This window comes from Atractosteus spatula, chromosome 8 (genome assembly GCF_055471065.1).
Source record: "Atractosteus spatula isolate fAtrSpa1 chromosome 8, fAtrSpa1.hap1, whole genome shotgun sequence".
Taxonomy (NCBI): Eukaryota; Metazoa; Chordata; class Actinopteri; order Semionotiformes; family Lepisosteidae; genus Atractosteus; species Atractosteus spatula.
In genome coordinates, this window is record NC_142713.1 from 50,117,904 (window position 1) to 50,136,653 (window position 18,750).

Here is an 18,750-nt window from a genome sequence, read left to right on the forward strand (position 1 = left end):
TCTGAAAACCCTGGCTGAAAGGTACGAGCATTAGCTTTCGATGGAGAGAAAGGAACTCACCTTTGATTTATCAACACTATCCTTGGAATCGTAAGGAAGAGATAAGCCACAGCTCAGGATCAGATAAAGTTACTGAATGGATAAAGAACAGAAGATTAAGCACAAGGCAAAATGAAAGGCTTGTGCAAATCAGAACAAGGGGAAAAATATCCCTGTGGATACCTCAAATGTTTTGTAGAGATCATAATTCAGACTAAACACTGGAGGACCTCACTATGAAAAAAGCAAAGATATGCCAGCACAGGACAAAGAATGTAGAATGGTTAAAAAACACTTCTATACTTGCCTCTTCAACCATCATCCCTTACCAAGTAATATTTCTTTGCATCAGGATATATCGACCAGCCCGAGCTATGATGTAGCTCAATCAAATAGTAGTTAAGAGAGTGAATTGGGCCAGCTCCTTTACTTTTGTTCAAAGGCAGTGAGAAATCCATCCTAGGATTAGCTTAAGCCGCAACGAAGCACGCAAGCTAACAAAAGACAAAAGATGGTGACAGCTCACAATATGCAACACATTTCCTTTCTTGATTAATTCGACAAGAGATGGAATATACTGAAAATACTGCAGATTAGGTCTGTTATTATTTTAATTAATGCTACCTTCTCTTCATAGAACCAAATTACAATTCAAATGAAAAAGGAATGGTTTTCTAATATTTTCCACAATTCCAATTGTGCTTTTATTCCATGACTGAAATTGAATAGAATGTGCCTGTGCGGCTGAAATTGTTTGTTGACTATTGTACGTTTGCGCACTGTGACTGCCTGAGAGCATAAACTAAGAGGAAGCACACATGCTGTGAGTTCCATTTTTGTAACTTGATATCTGCTAATGTTTGTGTGACCATTTTCAATTAAGGTAGCAATTCCCCTGTCAATTGCGAAGGGAGGATGAACACGACCAGGGTGCCGGACAGAGAGACGAAAATCCTGAAGGCCTTCCATTTGACCACACTTCCCTTGCCAGCTTTCGTATTTTGTTTCCAGCCTTTTCAGTTTTCTTATGTGATTTTATTTAACCATCTCTGCCTTTGCATTCAGTTCACCTGTACACTCCTGGCTCATTCATTTTCAGTCTGCGTTTTCTCCTAGCAATTTTGACTTACTGTATGTTAAGATGCATTTTAATGAGCATTTCTACTCATTTCTTGGCATTTAAATATTTTGTTTAACATTTGAATTTTTTTTCAGTTGGTTTTGTTTTGCATTTTACACATCAGGACCTGCTGTTTTTTTTTTAATTGCAGCTGAGTTTTTGTAACCCAGACATCTGGGATCCTTTCACACAACCATTAACATTGGCAAATGCAGGGCGTGAGGGACTTGTTTGACAATGAATTTGTAAAGAAAAAAAAATATTTGTATTTTCTTAATATACAAAATATAATTAGCTTAAATATGAGCTACATGGTAGACAGAATGGATAGCTTTAAAACAGTACTGGATATATACTGGATTTTTAAACTACATAAAACTTATAATTAAACTATTTAAAGTACTGCAGTACCTACAGGAAAAGACCTCAGTCGAGTATAATATTTTAATTGGCAGTTTTTAATGTAATGGTGGCGATCTATTGATGTTTACCAGCAGCACTGCTGCATTGGGGAGAGGGATTAGTAATTAGTTTTCTTGGCAGAGGACAAACACTTACACATTTTTCAACAGTAAGAGGCAGGTTAATGAAAAGTAATAAAATTAAATGGTTTTTAACTGAAACAGCTGCTCTTAGATTTGCACCCTTTTCCTTTATAAAATATATTTTAAGTAAAAAAAATGTGAATAACATAACGAGACGACATGGGTAGAAAGTACAGGAAATGCATTCAAAACTAGGAACTGAGAAAAAAACACTTTTTTACACAAAGGATTGTGGGAGTCTGACGAAATCCTAAGATTAATTAGGTTCTAAATAATGAATAAGCTAGACAGACCGAATGGTCTACTCGTGTTTGTAACCATTTTTATCTTTTCAGATACTGAATATTTCTATGGATATTTGTTTTCTATATTCCTATGAAATTCAGCTGATTTCAGATTTTAGTTTTGAAACTTTTCAGAAGTACATTGTTTTTTGAGTGGAAAAGCACAATATATTTTTAACGCTGGAGTTTAAGAAAAAATCAGCGCAACTCACAAAAATAAGCCGTCTGTGTTTTTTCAGCTCTCCATGCTGAACAATACTTTTCAGGAAAGTGTAACATCAATGGCATTATAAAAATGACAGACAAAAGTTTGATTTTAAAATATATTATTGATACAATTTGTTCAGAAACAGTCATAATCTTCTGGACAAGTCAAGACTTAATGAAACTCCAATTTAACAAAGCCAGTCAACCCAAAGCTTCTTTTTACACTCACATAAAGAAAATGAACTTTGAATAGAAACCAGCAGCATTGTAAAAAAATCATCATTCACTTCTAAAGTGGAGGGTATTCTTGAATTAAACAGAAAACATGGTGCTTTTCCCTGCTGATGAGGAACTTATCTCTTCTATCTTTAAAGCAACCAGCCGGTCTATACATTATGAGCAAATAATGCATTATTTAGCTTCAGCTGTTCAAACTCCTCTCCTCTTCTAACAGCATTCATAGTAAAGGTATTTGGGTACAAAAATGACAATGACGGTTAAGTAGAAAATGAGATGCTGATAAAATCTCTGGCTGCTGCAGTCTCTGGCCATTCTTGACTGTTCTTGAACAGATGTTTTCTTCGTTAACGATAAATAATGTTGAAAGCAAAGGGGAGGCCTTCTTCTCCTGAAGGTGGTGGTTAACCTCCCTTTCTCAACTGGCTCTGGAAAAAAAAACAAAGCAATTCAATGTTCCTGGAAAGAGCAGTTACAGATTCTACACACATGCATTTCCACATCGATATTAATTTGATACAGGCTATTGCATTTGATACTTGGGAATAAAATACCTATAATGCCATCCATCTTAATGGGAATATCGTAGAAAGGAAAATGGAAATTAGTTTGCAGTTCTTGTTTCCAAGAACAATTTAACTATCATCGACCTTTTGATTTTTCTAGCTTACTATTAAATTTATCCAAGTCAATGATTCTAAAGGTGTACACAACCTGGATACATTTAATTTATGGACTCAAGTAAACAACACATTTCTGAGACAGAGAGTATTATGTGTCATTTTATTTTAAACTGATACAGACATAGGATTCTGAAACTATGTGGAAAGAATCTGAGAAAAAAAATTAAATATTTTTTAAATATTTCTAGCCCCATGTCATATTTATCAGACATTTCAGAGGGCCCCACTCCTCTAACTTTGCACTAACCAGGGATCTCATTTTAACGGCCCCCGGTTCTGTGGCAGGTTTTAATGTTCTTTGAAGAAGTGCCTAGGAGTTATATTGAACTTTCAGTGAATCCGATTAGATTTTTTTATTTGGTTATTTTTATTATTTTATCAGTGATTCAAAAAACCCTAACAGAATAAAGAATATAGTAAGAAAAATTTATGCGGACAGTCACATATTAGTTGCCGACAGAAGAATAAAATGATTCTAACACAGAGCCTCGCTGGATTCCTCCATAATCAAGTTAAACGATATAACAGGGTCACTCAGACGTCAAAACAGATCAGATTATATATGATTAATCAGATTTTAAAGAAATGATGCTTCTCATACTGATATCCTGGAACTGGTGGAGAGGCGAACTGCATGCTGAAAAGTATAAAGAAGAAAAACATTTCAACTGTGCAACCTTCATCAGGTGTGCAGGAGAATAAGGGAGAGAGCAGTAATACAAAGTTGTTTTTCTTTTCTCCTCCTTATCCTCCTCTTCCCCTCATATTCCTGCTTTCCCTCACTCCTGAAGAAGGTTATACAGTTGAAACATTTTCTACCTTTTCACATGGAATAAACCTCTTCTTTCGTTTGCTGCCTTCACACTCACATTGTCCCCTACTCAAACCTCATTGTATGTACAGTAATATGTCTATTTCAGTCAGGGATCCAGAATTCCCAGTTCTGAGATGTGTTGTGTTGTGTTGTGTTTCCTAGTGTGTTTTATCCTGGACCTGTGGTTTTTCATTACATACACTACCACCAGGGAATAACCTATATAAACTGTGTTTGTTTTTAGGGTAGTAGTAGAAAAGTTCAGCTTCTTACATGGCCTTAAATCCATTTGAGTACTTTCGTTTCTTTTTAATAAAAAGGTCAGTTGGTACGCTCACTAAGACTGCTGTGCTTTATGACATAAAGTAAGATTCAATCTCAGATAAGAAAATGGTAACAAATGACTGCTCCTGTCATCTGGAAAGTAGCAAAGAAAGACTGAAAAAGATGAAAAACATTGCATCAGGGATGTAAAAGAAACAGATGGATCAGAAATCAAAGGCTTAACGAAGGACGTACAATGGATAAAATACAGTAATAGGAGTATTTTTTAATATTTTTATCAATTAAAAGAAGGATGGAATACCTGCAAGAAATGAGACATAATCTTCAGATTCCTAGAGAAGGCTGGCAATGCTTTACCAGCACCCTTATCAATCTAAGTGCACACTAAGTAATTTGTGAATCACAAGTACACTGCCTTACTACAGTATCTGCACGTGGACCAACAGTGGAAGCACCACACAGTTGCCTTTTTCAATGGCAAAACCAATGGGAAAAACTCATGGCTTCAAACCCTCACCTTGGCACAACTTCATAAATACTAACCAATCATGCTAACTATGAAGTGTGGTTCACAAATGGAGATTGTTTGGGTTTAACTTGATCCTAAAAGGCCCAGCGTCTTAATGAATCCAATTGGGATTACCAGATTGAAAACGCCAAACATCTACCATAATAGTTGCTTCTTTGGTTATTAGGGTGATGGGAGTCATAAAGTAGATTAAGACATTTTAAACCCAAAGAGGGGCAAAAAAAAAATTCAATTTAATCTAGAATCTAGAGTTCTGCTAAAATTAAAACCAAAAAGATAATCTTTTACAAATAATCTAAAAAAATCACCTCACAAAAGAAGCAACCTTGTAATAATCTCAAAAAAGCTGGAAAAATATAAAAGTAAACCATTTTACCAAGGCATCACAAGCTCTCCACAAATCTGGCCTGTATGGGAGGGTGGCAAGAAAAAAAGCCACTCCTTAAAAAAAGCCACATGAAGTCTCGTTTATGTTTTGCTAAAAGAACCAAGTGGCAAAAGGTGCTGTGGTCAGATGAGACCAAAATCAAACTTTTTGGCCGGAATGCAAAACAGTAAGTCTGCCGAAAACCCAATACATCTTATCTTCAGAAGAACACCATTCCAACAGTAAAGCACGATGGTGGCAGCATCCTGTTTTGGGAGTGTTTTATCCTCAGCTGGGACTGGGGCACTTGTCAGGATAGAAGGGAAGATGGATGGTTCAAACTACAGGCAAATTCTTTAAGAAAACCTGCAGCCCTCAGCCAGGAAGTTGAAAATGGGAAGATGGTTTACCTTTCTACATGACAATGACCCAAAGCACACCGCCAAAGCAACTGAACAGTGGCTGAAGGACAGGAAGGTGAATGTCCTTGAGTGGCCTAGTCAGAGCCCCTACCTAAATCCCATCAAAAATCTTTGGAATGACTTGAAGAGGGCAGTCCATCAACGGTCACCACACAGTTTGACTGAGCTCGAACAATTCCGTAAGGAGGAATGGGCAAATATTCCTCCCTCTAGGTGTGCAAAATTAGTAGAAGTGTATCCAAACAGACTCAAGGCTGTAATACAAGCAAAAGGTGTTTCCACCAAGTATTAACTCAGGGGGTGTTCTCTTATCCAACCCAGTTATTCTACTTATTTATTTTTACTTTTTTTCAGACAGTATGCTTTCTTTTTTCACTTGGATGTTGCAAGGTACAATTTGTAAATATAACTGGAAAAAGTCAGATTTTATTTGTCTTCTTTTTGGGCTTTAGGGCAACAAAAGGTGAACATTTTGAAAGAAGGTGGTGACTTTCTATAGCTACTGTAAATAGTGTGCAGCAACTGAAAATGAAAAAAAAAGTAGTTGGCAGTGGGAAAATTGATTAATCAAGCCAAGTCAGTCAATTTTGACAAAAAATGTTTTTAGAATCACCAATTCTGAATGGCACAATTAATGGCGCTTATGTTGCACAACTTTCTTAAGTATGAACTTTATAAAGCTTTTTGCAGGCACTTTTTAATTAACTACATAATCATCTGTATAACACTTTAGAGCTGTAGGTCTACAAATCATTGAATGAAATAAAGAGCACTCAGGTCCAAATGTTATCTACATGCAAGGATAACGAAAGTCATAATTATCATTACAATAAAATCCTTGACCTATAGCAGAGTTCTGCCCTACTATCTCATTCACTATGCAGAATTACATGTTAATATGCAATCAAGTACTCTTTATTTCTTAATTCCAGGAACATGAGAACACAGATCATTTACATTCATTTTGGTTGCATTTACAGCTACTAGTATTAGGAAGTGTCTTTAATGACTATAAAGCCTTTACATGCTAATGACTGACAACCGTTATTTCCATTACGTATCTTAGAAAGTGAAAATACTACATTCAGAGTGAATGTCAAATACTCTCTAAAAGAACACAAACAATATACAGTGCCTTGCAGAACTATTTCCACCCTTCCTTTTGAGTCCCTTTTTGAAACTACTAAATAATACATACACTTTTTAAACTTAATATTTTATTAAAACCTGAATACTTAAAATGAAGACTTCTAAGAGTAAGATAAGTTACAGTAAATGGCTGAAAAAAAAACAAATATGTTGATTGCATAAGTTATCAGACCCGTGAATATTTGTGAATATTTTGGTGGAAGCACCTATAGCAGCTATTATAGGCATAGGTCTTTTGCTTAAGTGTCCTCCAACACCAGGTACAATTTTTGCCTTTTCTTCAAGGCAAATTTTCACTGGTTGCTTCAAGATAGTTTATGGACTGCAGTTTTCATGTTTTTCCACAGATTCTTAATAGGATTCAAGTCTTTGAATGGGTCACTCATGGACATTCACTTTCTTATTCTTAAGCCATTCTGGTATAGCTTTGGCAAGACTTTCCTGGCAAGATTTGCCAGTAATTTGCTCAATCCATGTTCCCATCTGTCTTGACAAGCTTTTAATTCTCTGTGGATGAGATTTTTTTTTCAGTTCCCTACAAGACCCTTTTGTGGAGTGACTGGGATATTGTTGACCCATGGATATTTTCTCCCATCTCAGTTGCTGAACTCTGTAACTCTTTCAAAATTGCCTTTCGCCTCATGGTGGCATCCCTAACCAGTTTGGCTGCTCGGTTTGGAGGGACAGCCTGATCTAGGCAGTGTCTGGATGCCTTACACATCGTAATGATCAATGTCACCACGCTCAAAGCTCTGTGCTCTTCATGGTTGAAATTTCACTACACCTTAAAGTGATAGGTGTATTTATTCTGAAATCACAGACAATTGGAGACAGAGGCCACACAAATGACTGTTGAGTGACTTCAAAAAATTTGTTTGAAAACGTTTTTTGCTTTCAATGTGTGAAGTAGATTTCTAATCTAACAAATATTAATTGCTACTTCAAAGTACAGTATAAAACCATGGATTTTATTTATTTGAAATTTGCAAAGTATAGTACAAATCATTGGCTAACTCAAATATTAAAGCTAGACTGCAAGCCTTAGAGTAACAAATGTGAAATCCCAAACAGTACTTTTGCAAAGCACTGTAGTATCAGCTTTATTGGAAAAACCCATAAGGTGCCAAAGCAAATATCAGGATAATAATGACCTGTGATTTCACCCGATAAGTCTTACTGTAACATGGAACTACAATGTCACTAAGATTTATATATATTTTGTTTGCTTTGTTATTTAACTGCAGAAGTATAATAAACATATACAACTTTCTCGTAAATATTAACAAGAAGTGTAGAGTTACAAGAAATTTCAAGACACTTTCATTAAAATTCCATTTAATTTGTTTCAGGTTTTGTTGCCATCTGTGATTTTGTTTTGCATACTGCTGTTCTCAAGAGGTTTAAAAACTCAAGGAGTGAGTTAAAAGTAGCAAACTATTTTCATGACTTTAAGAGTGAAAGAGAATTAGGAATCATTGCTACCAAACATACATACTGTATGACAGAGGAAACAAGCAGTTTTGCAGTCTGGGACTTGCCTTACCTGTTTAGCAGTATTGACACACTGTAGGTACAGCTGAGCCAGTGTGGAGCAGCAGAGGGTTTGGCCTGGGTTCTCTCTGTAACACTGCACGATTTGTCTCTGCAGGTCAGCACACACTGGGTTGTAGCTGTATTTCCTGCCAAAAAAAAGAGAAGAAAAAAAAGCGCATTTACCACGCATTCAGGAAGAGAATAACTTATCCTGGTGGCCCTGTACAAAAATATGACACTCACACAACACATTTACATTCCTTTAAAGTACTGTTGCTCGAAGGCAAAGGAAGATAACAAGCTCTGTAAAACCTTGTTGCACTTGAGAAAGGAGTCTGAAGTATATCATTAATTGAAAGACGCAGAAATGTCTTTACCTCCTCAGAAGGACACAGTGCAAAAACAAAACTGTACACTAATATTTCAACAGATTTGCAGTTTTGCTATGAAATCTCAAACAGAGGTACAATTTTTAAAAGATAAATGAGAACTATAGAGGATGGCATGCTGAAAGTCAAAATGTCCTCATGTAAGTGCTTTGAAACCAAGAATGAATCTTATTCTTCTAACTTGCATGTTACAATGCTTTCATCTGCTAATTGTGCACTTCGCTTCCTCATTTCTACTCTACTTATGAACATCATCCATGGCACTTTCTGAAGCCCTTATCCATTCACTAGTTTCAATGCCATCTAGCATACTGAAGCACAGCACTGATGGGTCTCATCTCTCTGAGTAAATGCCTTTCCTTTTTCAGAGAGAGCCTTGTCCATTTGCTGGGATTATCCTTTATTTGGAATGTGAGCGGGGGCAATATTGATCACTTTCACTTGTTGTACAACCTCTCTAATGCATTCTTCCAGTTTAGCGAAAATTCCCATTGAGATTACTGCCATGCATTACATAGACATAAATTACTGGAACTCATATGCTCAGGTCTGAAGGGTTTTGAAGCGCACTCTGTTAGTATATCAACCTAAATGACTGAATCTGTAGAGTCACATCATTCAGATACATGCTAGACATCCACATATATCACATCTCTGCTTATGCAAATGAAAATATCTTGCATACAACACAATAAAGTGAACCTTTGAAGACAACACATATAATCTTTTCCATTTATTTCGAATATCAATAAATAATTTCCCCAGAATCAATTGTTTTTTATTGTTCCCCACTTGAAAAATTATGAATGCATTTCTATTCTTGGTGTTAAATCAGTGGATGTGTTTGCTTGTTCTGCCGAGTAAGAAATAACTCTACATATGAAAGACATAAGAAAATGTAACCCAAACCATCCTGTTACCTTCTATCTACCAAAGGGAATATAGAGTTTGCACAAATCTCCTTCTTAAAATCAAACTCTGTTTGAGGAAACTGTAGCGTGCTATAGCGATTAAAGATCTTGGGAGTTCCCAGCTGTACTGTATATATGGGTATAAATGTTAGCTTTTCTGTATAAAAATGTCAGCCAAATTAATCACAACCAATACAAAGCTGCACCTGTGCATGTCTAACAAAAATATTATATATCCTGTAAAGCAAACATGAATCGTGCATAAAAGTAATTTTAATTTCTATTGTCACTATCTAAAAATCCTTTCAACGCAGTGGATGTGAACTCCCTTGTGCTACCCACTACCTAATTGTGTGGATGAGTGGTACGTTTATGGTACTGGGCAGAACAAATTGTATTCAAGGTCATCATGTGGGGAAGTCATTAATACAATATTACCTCATCACCGTAAGATTACAGCTGCTAATAGCTAGGAAATTAGACTTGTCTACCATCACTGTTTTTATAATGGCTTTTGTTAGCACGTTAGTTATGTCAGGATGGAATGAAGAATTGTGTCGAGCAGCAGGGAATTCAGCCATAAATAAAGGCAGGTGTCGAAAAGCAAAGCCAAAGGCATGTATAAAACTACACTGGCTGAAGAAGTGGGTGGTCAGGGCTTCCCATAGAATTATTTATTGGCATCTGTTGTGAACACTGATTAAAGCCCAGATAAGCTTTTGTACAGCAGGTCATAGTTTTTGTTGAACCATCAAAAAACAACTTTCAGTATTCATATTTTTTACTGTGAACAAAGAACAACTTATTTCCTTTCCAATGGTGCTTTTTTCACAGTTTTCTATATCTTTTGGAATCTCTTGGTGAATACATTATCATTTTTGACCATTTTAATTTGTATTCTGTGTCTTGATGTCACATTCTTGTACTTAATGGGTGTTCTGTGTCAGTTCAAATAGATTATGTGTGTTCTATTTAGTTTGTTCGAATTTGTTATTTGGGAATATATACTGAGCTTCAGAAGTATATTTTTAGAAAAATACAGATTCTGAGTTTGGAATAATGATGAAATGTTTCTGATGCCATGATTAATTGATCATTCATGACTGAACATGTTTCATTTGCATGACAGGCACAAAATCACTCATTTGGGAGTTCTGATTAGGCACGAGCCGATGAAGTGATTTAACCTGTTGATTGTCAAGCTTGGTGAAAAATTGAGAAAAAAACTACTAAGAAACACCCATGCCTTGCTTATATTGAGGAGAATGATTTAATGAAATTGGTATTTGCAGACTATATTATGTTAATGTACTGAACCTCACAGGTTGGGGTGTTCCCAAAATTACAACCAAATGTAGACTGTTAACAACAGGGCACAATCTAGGAGTCCTGACAGAGGACTGAGAGCCCCGTCTCTCCCAGAATGACACCTCATGGATACTCCACTCTCCAGATTGAGCTTCAGTGAACATTTATTGGATGAAGTGGTACAACGTGTGACCAGATGGACCAGAAAGGCCAGTGAAAAAAACATACTGTTTATGAGTACGATTATTATTAATACCCAACATTAATTTACTTACGTGCATTTAATACACGTATAATAAAATGTCAGGGCATCTGCTACAAAAATATTACCTTTACGACCTTCAGAATTACTTTGAGAATTTATTGCTGTTATAAGTGTGTTTTTTTAATGCTAAGCAGAGTAATATGCAGTTTACTCAATAAAAAACCAACATGCCCCACTAGTCAAAACGTATTTGTCATACAGCAATAACTCTGCCAATGTTTTGCTGTTGGACAGCAACGAAAAACAAGAGTTTAAGATAACATGCAAGGCTAGTTTACCTGTCGGATTTATCCATATAATTGACATTGAATCTTTCCTTGTGGATAAACATTAAATTACTTATCACACCATACAGACAGAACTAATAAAAGTTTGAAAAGATTATATCAAACACATACAGATTGAGATACATAACACTAGGTGCTTTTTGTTGCCAAAGTATTATTACAACAGATAAAAGGAGCATTTTTAACGATTACAAAAATTACGTCAGCATAAAAAGTCCCACTGTTGTGAGTCCTGGACCAAAAGTATCAACCAGTATTTAGAGAGTGGTTGGGGCATCTCTTAGATTAGAGTATAGAGATTATATACCTTGCCAAAACAAGTTCTGAAATTTGGAAATCAGTGCCTTTTGTTCACACTTTCACCATGTAAACAAAATATGAGATAAAAAAACACTACCCTTAATCCAATGATCCATGATTTACACGATGCAACATAAGGGTGAGAAATAAGACTGATGCCAGTTTGAGTCTCTAAAAAAGCCTAGGAAAAATCTCAGTTCAAAACCCACCCTTCTGTATAGAAATCACATTTAGTCAGTTAATGGTTGAAACCTTAAAAGATTAAATTCTGAAATATTTGTAAAATGAATTCTGCTGAGGCTCATCACAATGCGATAGATCTCAATGTGCCGTATCCTTTATAAATGTCGGCAATGTACCACTGAGGTCAAACACTTTCAGGCCAAACTGAGCCACTGTCATTCAGCTTACTTTGCCACTGCCTCTAAGGAAGCTCATAATATATTTAGTGAAACTTCAAGAGAATTAAAACAAATGGTGTTGTCAAGCCAGTGTGAAAAAAATGTTCTCTTCCGGAGAACCGCAATCATAAATCTTTGTGATCTTATGCTGAAGATTCACTTTCACTTTTTTTATGCAGCAGAAATGTTTCAAAATGCACAAGGAGCTGTTATCACTTCTGGAGATGCATAGATAGCAGGGGGAAAATTGCTTCCAGTACAATCAGAGTTATTGTTTGCCATTCTCACTGCAGCACTTTAGATGCCAAAAGCCAGAGGTTCTGAAGTGCTTCTATTGAAAAGTGATACAGCATAAATCACGGTGAAGTAAAATGCACATCAAATACGGTAAGTTAAGGTTCTATTCCAGCCAAGTGCCTAACACGAACATACATATGAATATGCATCTTTATATGTAAAAAAGAAGGAATTAAACAGAACAATGCATTTTCAGCATTCTTATATATATATATTTTGGTCCCACTGTAACTTTCAATTCTTAGCCACTATTTTATCATTTAAGAACAGCACAAAGCCTCACAAACGTCTAGTTACATTTAAAAAAATAATGATGTGCAGCATTAACACAGTTTAATATAGTTTGTAATTATCTTTCCCCAATATAAAGCTACTTACAGATTAAAAATATATAAATGTAAAACCAAATTCCTGACATTATTTCTCTCCTTGACATGTAGGAGCTCTGAGAAGCTGCAGCGCTGCCAAGGTGAAGGAGGGTTTGTCTTAATATTAAGCTGCAGATGTCTGGTCTCTTTTTACTTCTGCCACATAAAAATGATTTTTAGTCTCACCGGTCTTAAATGGATACAAAATCTGGTGCTTCTGCTGTTAGGCAACCATCTATACAGACAGGATGTCATAGTAAAAAGAAAACGACCACAAAGAGCACAAACAAACATTCAGTAAACGATCGAGCATTTTCTTTTTCCTATGGTATTGAGGATGAAATGGAGTAAACATTTTCACCCTTAATAATTTATTGAGTGCTACCTTACCTGATTCAGAAAACAGGATTTTATCAGACGTAAATTAATTTATTTACACAACCTTTTGCAAGTATTAAATGCTAAATTATAATTAAGCCTACTCATTTGTTTAATATAACTACGATAAATCCCTGTAGCTCTGTAGTTCATTTTCTTAGTTAGCCACTTCTTGGGTTAACACAAAAATCTGTCACATCATGTTTTGTATAAATGCCACATTATGACTATTTACTTACAAATGGATTACAACACAATGTCTGCTTCAAAAAATATAAATCCTTCATAACCTAAGCTGTTGAAAGTTACAGGACGTGTTGCAATGGATTACACACATGAAAGAAAGCAATGAACATTCTAATTCAGATAAACTGGGCAAATGAAAGAGAAGTAGGCAAAAATGTCAAGCATTACTTTGGGATAAAAATGAGTTACAAGTATTCATCTCTTGCAGCTTGTGAGAAATATTTGAAAAGAAGAAGAAGAAAATCCTGTCAGCTCTAGGTAAAATCCCCCAAATTAGGCAAATCATTCAGGGACGTTGCTATTCACTGCACATTTGGTATGTGAAAAGCATTACACACTCCCCACATCTACTGGAAGAGATAGAAAACCTTTCATATAACTCCTGACACTGTTTTTAAGCAAAGCTGTACTGTTTTTACTTATTGTTTATAATTTTAATAGAGAGTATTAATAAAAGACTATAAAAAATAACAATAATAATAAATGCCAGATATACCCTAAACACATTGGCAGATCGCACTGCTTTAATGAACAACACAAAACATTACTAGGAAAAAAAACTAATTTTAATAATGACGCAATTTAAGAGACTTTACAACCACTAACACAGAGGTAACCTGAGGAATCCCTTGTGTGATTCTGAGCCTGTACATCTACAGTAGTCAGAATACAATTCATTTAACAAACATTACACAGCACAGTCCACTGAGTCACTGGCCTCACCTTCTAAAATGTTTGTTCCCATGAAGAGACTACTAATTTATGCTCCAACACTTTTCTCAAATGCCCTTACTTCTAGAGCTTCAATGTTCACATTATTTGCAGTCAATAACAGGGATAAACAGCAGTAGTGGATCACCTGACTAATCATAACCCTCTAATAAAGGTTTGAGTCAACTGGTAAAAGAAAAAGGAATACAAGAGAGCTGCCCAATCATCAAACGTTGCTTGAAGAAATAGGAATGGTCTAAATCAATGCCACTCAGGTACTGCATTTTGTAATCTACTGTGGTACATTCCTTAATTAATCAAGTTATTCAACAATTAATCAATCAGTTAAAGAGCTTGTTGTACAAACACCTTGAATGGATTGGAAGGTCCAGTATTTGAGCAACAGAGATTTCTAACTTAAACATGGATTGTAAACAGAAGAGAGGCTTAAACTAAAAGATAGATTCCTGATATGAATGCAGTCAGAGGACATACTGTTATCATTTGTCAAGGCTAATGTCTATAACATACACTTAGTATATCAAAAGACAAACAGAATAATACAAAAAAAATCCTATATATAGAATTCTATGAACAATACTGGGGTGCGATATTCATGTGTTAAGAAAAAAAATCAAAATTAAATTATATCTCAGCATGAATACATTGTTGGATTATGCCTAAAACACATAGACATCAGGACTACGAAATAAATTAGAAAACAATCCGTTTTTTACCACTTAAACTAAGGAAATGTGGACATTAACAATAAATGCAATTAACATTTCATTTTAATATTTTCACAATTACTTTTTAAGTACAATTAAAATGCTTCACATGTGTCAAGAGAATTACAAAAGACAGCAGCTTTCAGAAAGGTACAAGAAGATACAGTAATTAACACTGGGATGTTCAAAGAGCACCATATGTTTTTTTGGCTGTAACTCTTCCTGCTTAGAGATGACCTTGTCATCACTTGGCTCTAACAATGTTTGCAAAAGAAAGTCATTTGAAAAAGAGATAAAAAGGTCACTTAAAAGGTTAAATTGAGTGTAATCAAAGATAAAACCATTAATAAACGCTATTATAGTTTGGTAAATTCCTGCCCTATTGTAATACTTTACAAAATCCATTAGATTAATAATTTACAAATGACAATTATGATGCCTTTTCACTTAAAATCTTATGTTAGTTAGATAAATGTCAAAGCTGTTTGCATGCGTAAAGCCTAATGGGGATTAAGAACAGAGTTAATATAAAACTAGGTTCCTGTCTTTACTATTATCACATTATATTAAGACTAGAAACAGAGAAAAAAGGCTTAATGTTAGATTGAAACAAAATGTATAAAAGCTATTAAATGTCACTGGGAATGATACAAAAATCCAATTGTGTTTAACAAAATTTCTCATCACACCCATGGCAATCATGCTTGTAGAAAACACTTCAGGTATAAATAACTCCTAAAAATGACAAAGTTTTAACTTCAAAGCAGTGCTCTTCCACAGCTTGATTATGCTGACTGACAGACAGGCAAATTGTACATATATCAACAGGTGTTAATGCCATTTGAGAAGATTTCCAATTGGAAATAGAAATGCGAATCAACACTGTTTATGACTACGATTATTGGTAATAACCAAAATTAATTTACTTATGTGTATTAGTAAAAATAGAAACCCTTATCAGCAAAATAATCCTTTTTTGCTCTTCTTATTTTTCTCTACCTTAATCTCTTACAGCAACAGTATTTTTTCTTCAGTGAAAAAAATACTTTTCTAACTGTTTTTCATTGACTAGATATGAGAATAAGAATATACTTAGAAAATCAACAAAAATCATTAACCTCTTGAATTAGTAGGATTTGAGAAAACAGAAATGAGTGGTCTTTAACACTAACTGCAGCAAAACAGCAGAAATATATAATTTAAGTGAAAGAACATCAGTCTATAAGTAGCAGGAGGATTTATCTTTTCCAAAACCATACTAGATTCACATAACTAGTAAAGTAGTTTTAGATGTACAAGTAAATTACTCTGTGCAAAACCACAAGTGAACTATATTGTTTGTAATAATTCTCATTGCTGAATGTAAGATAAGTTAGGACAAGTACCAATGTTAATGGTAATAATTTATACTGAACATCAAAATAAACATCACTTATAGCAGCAAATACAAAATGTTCAGGAATGTTCACTCACATTTTATTAAAATGTGACATCAAAGGAAAATTAATTATGCTGATTAATATCTGTGATCAAAAGGGCTGCATAACAGGGGGTGTCACTATGACGGTCCGAGGGTAGAAACATGTGGCCAGCACTGGAAAAAACAAAAGTCATTTCTACAAAGCATGTGTCAGAAATGCTATTTATAGCCTGGATAATCATGTACCTGTACACTGGTCTCCGAGACTATACATCTCATTCTACTAATGTTTGATTATTGTGACTTAGTTGAAGATCAGACCACATTTTTATGAGTTATTAATGCAGAAATCCAGGTAATTCCAAAGGGTTCACAAACATTTTCTTGCAACTATACATTGACTTGCTTGAATATTGTTATTTCAGGATAAGACCACAAAAATATTAAATGAAATTCCATGCAGTTAGGTTATGCTTAGTCAATTACAAGTGGAGTCCTGTGGGAGAGATACTCCTGCCTGCCTTGACTGGTCTGTTGTCCACAACAATTAACATACTGTTCTGCAAGACTGTGCCACAATTAACTGGCATCCATGAGTGTGCTTTAGGCAAAATCCTGATTCATAGAGGACTAAGCATCAATGCTGCCGAGCAGCACTACTTTTGACAAGAAGGGTATATTGCTTGATTTCTGTACTTTCCTTTCTTCATTTTCATCAGGCCTGACGTTGAACAGGTCAAATCAACTAATCACCCGAACAACTCTCATTACCACCCATAATGAGGCGATTAAGTGCTTTCGCAACAGTCAAAAGTCTCTCCAGTGCATCACAGCTTGTCATGATTGATCAATTAATCAAAATAATTTTAAACATTTCTACCTTTATTCCAAATATATTTTTTTTCTAAGATTGTGCAGAAATAGTGATGTTTCGTTAGCATCATTCCTCTTCAAATACTTTAACAAAGCCACAGGCAGAAATATAACTCAGTTTGAGTGTGAGGGAAATTTACTTGGGATTGTAGCCACAAAAATCTTATCCCACAGTAAAATAGAAAATTTGGGAATCTCTGTATGCAGAGAACTGCGGAAATCAATCTGGTGAGAAACGCCTGTAGGAGCTGCAGTCATATTTGTCTCCACTATAAGCAAAAAGGAAAAGTGAAAATAAATGCACACAGCTGCTTATTATCATTAAAAAAAAAAGTTTAAGAAAAATGGGAACCGTTTTTAAATCTGTCTAAATTCTAGTCTTTTCTGCAGCTAAAGACTGGTGTATAATTAGGTATATGATTACTATGAAGAAAAAGAAGATAAAGTTGTTGTATATACAGTATTACTTAACTGCCAACAGGAGAATTAAATGTCAGTTTTAGCAGATTCTGTAATTGACCTCATTACCCATGTCTTTTCAATCCAAAAGTGACTCAGATTGTGGAAAACAGCACTTAACACAATTATACAACTATATTAAACAGTTCCTAAAAGTCACTGAATGTAATAAGAATTACTTCACATTGTATTTTATAATCGGTTAATTGGTCTATAGTAAGATTGCTATGGAGAACCAATACTAGCCATTCTGTAAAAAATACTTACAGGCTTGGTTCCAACACTTTGGTTTGGTTTATTGTTTATCCACAAAGGTGGAAACTTATTTTTGGCATCAGCATACAAAAGTACAAAAACACATAACACAACATAACATACACATTAAAAACAAACAACAGTCTTAGACATGAAACAACACATACACACACATTTTGCTCTGCCCATATAACACTACTATTGCACATAAGAAAACAGTCACTTTGCTGTGTTTAAATGACTGATTCCCCAGGTAACAAAAGATTTCTTGTATACAGTTTTCTTGGATTTCTTCAATGTCTCTCGGTATATTTAAACACACATTCAGTACGGGGGTCGATTTTTTAAAATCAATAAAAAGAAGAAAGTAAGGGTGGGATGAATGGCAGATTTAAAATAGATTTAAAAATTAATAATGCATATATTGCATTTCAGAACAAAAACTAAACAAGAGAAACAATAATATTACTGTTATCATGAAACTAGTCATTCATTCCTGCACCCTTGAAATAAACCACAGGAGAACAAAGGTCAGTGCGTGTGCTAGGCATAGATCAAAGGAGCTTAGTTGTCTGGACTTTCCTGCTGCCACCCAAACTTCTGAAGAGGCAGTACAGAAAAGTCAGTGAGACTAGAGGTCTTGTAACATTGGCTAGACAGTCACATGTCTAAGAAAAGAAGGTAGAATGTCTCTCTCCCAAAATGAGAAAGGCTGTGTCTGCAAAGTAATTTTAAATGCAATACACAAGCATCGCAAGAATACAAAAATAGCTAGAATATTGTTTGATATTTTGTTAACATAATTCAATTTGCTTAAGAACTTAGCCAATGAGAAAAAAATATTTTTAATATAGTTTTATATTTGCACAAATGATCAGTTCAGAAGCACAGAAATGGGAACAGAATAAGGGAATAGCATCATTCTCGCAACCACAGTTTC

At 34.9% G+C, this 18,750-nt stretch overlaps 1 protein-coding gene across 1 annotated transcript in view; it reads right to left on the reverse strand.

The window, feature by feature from the left end:
* Positions 1–2,297: 2,297 nt before the first annotated feature.
* The window catches only part of chchd3a (coiled-coil-helix-coiled-coil-helix domain containing 3a), a 118,704-nt gene continuing 102,251 nt past the window's right edge, over positions 2,298–18,750 (reverse strand). Inside the window, exons 7-8 of the mRNA XM_088923330.1 lie at positions 8,225–8,360; positions 2,298–2,860 (exon numbers count right to left, since the gene is read on the reverse strand). Of these exons, the coding sequence (XP_088779456.1) occupies positions 2,837–2,860; positions 8,225–8,360 (160 nt within the window). The 3' untranslated portion in view covers positions 2,298–2,836. The remainder of the gene's footprint in view (positions 2,861–8,224; positions 8,361–18,750) is intronic.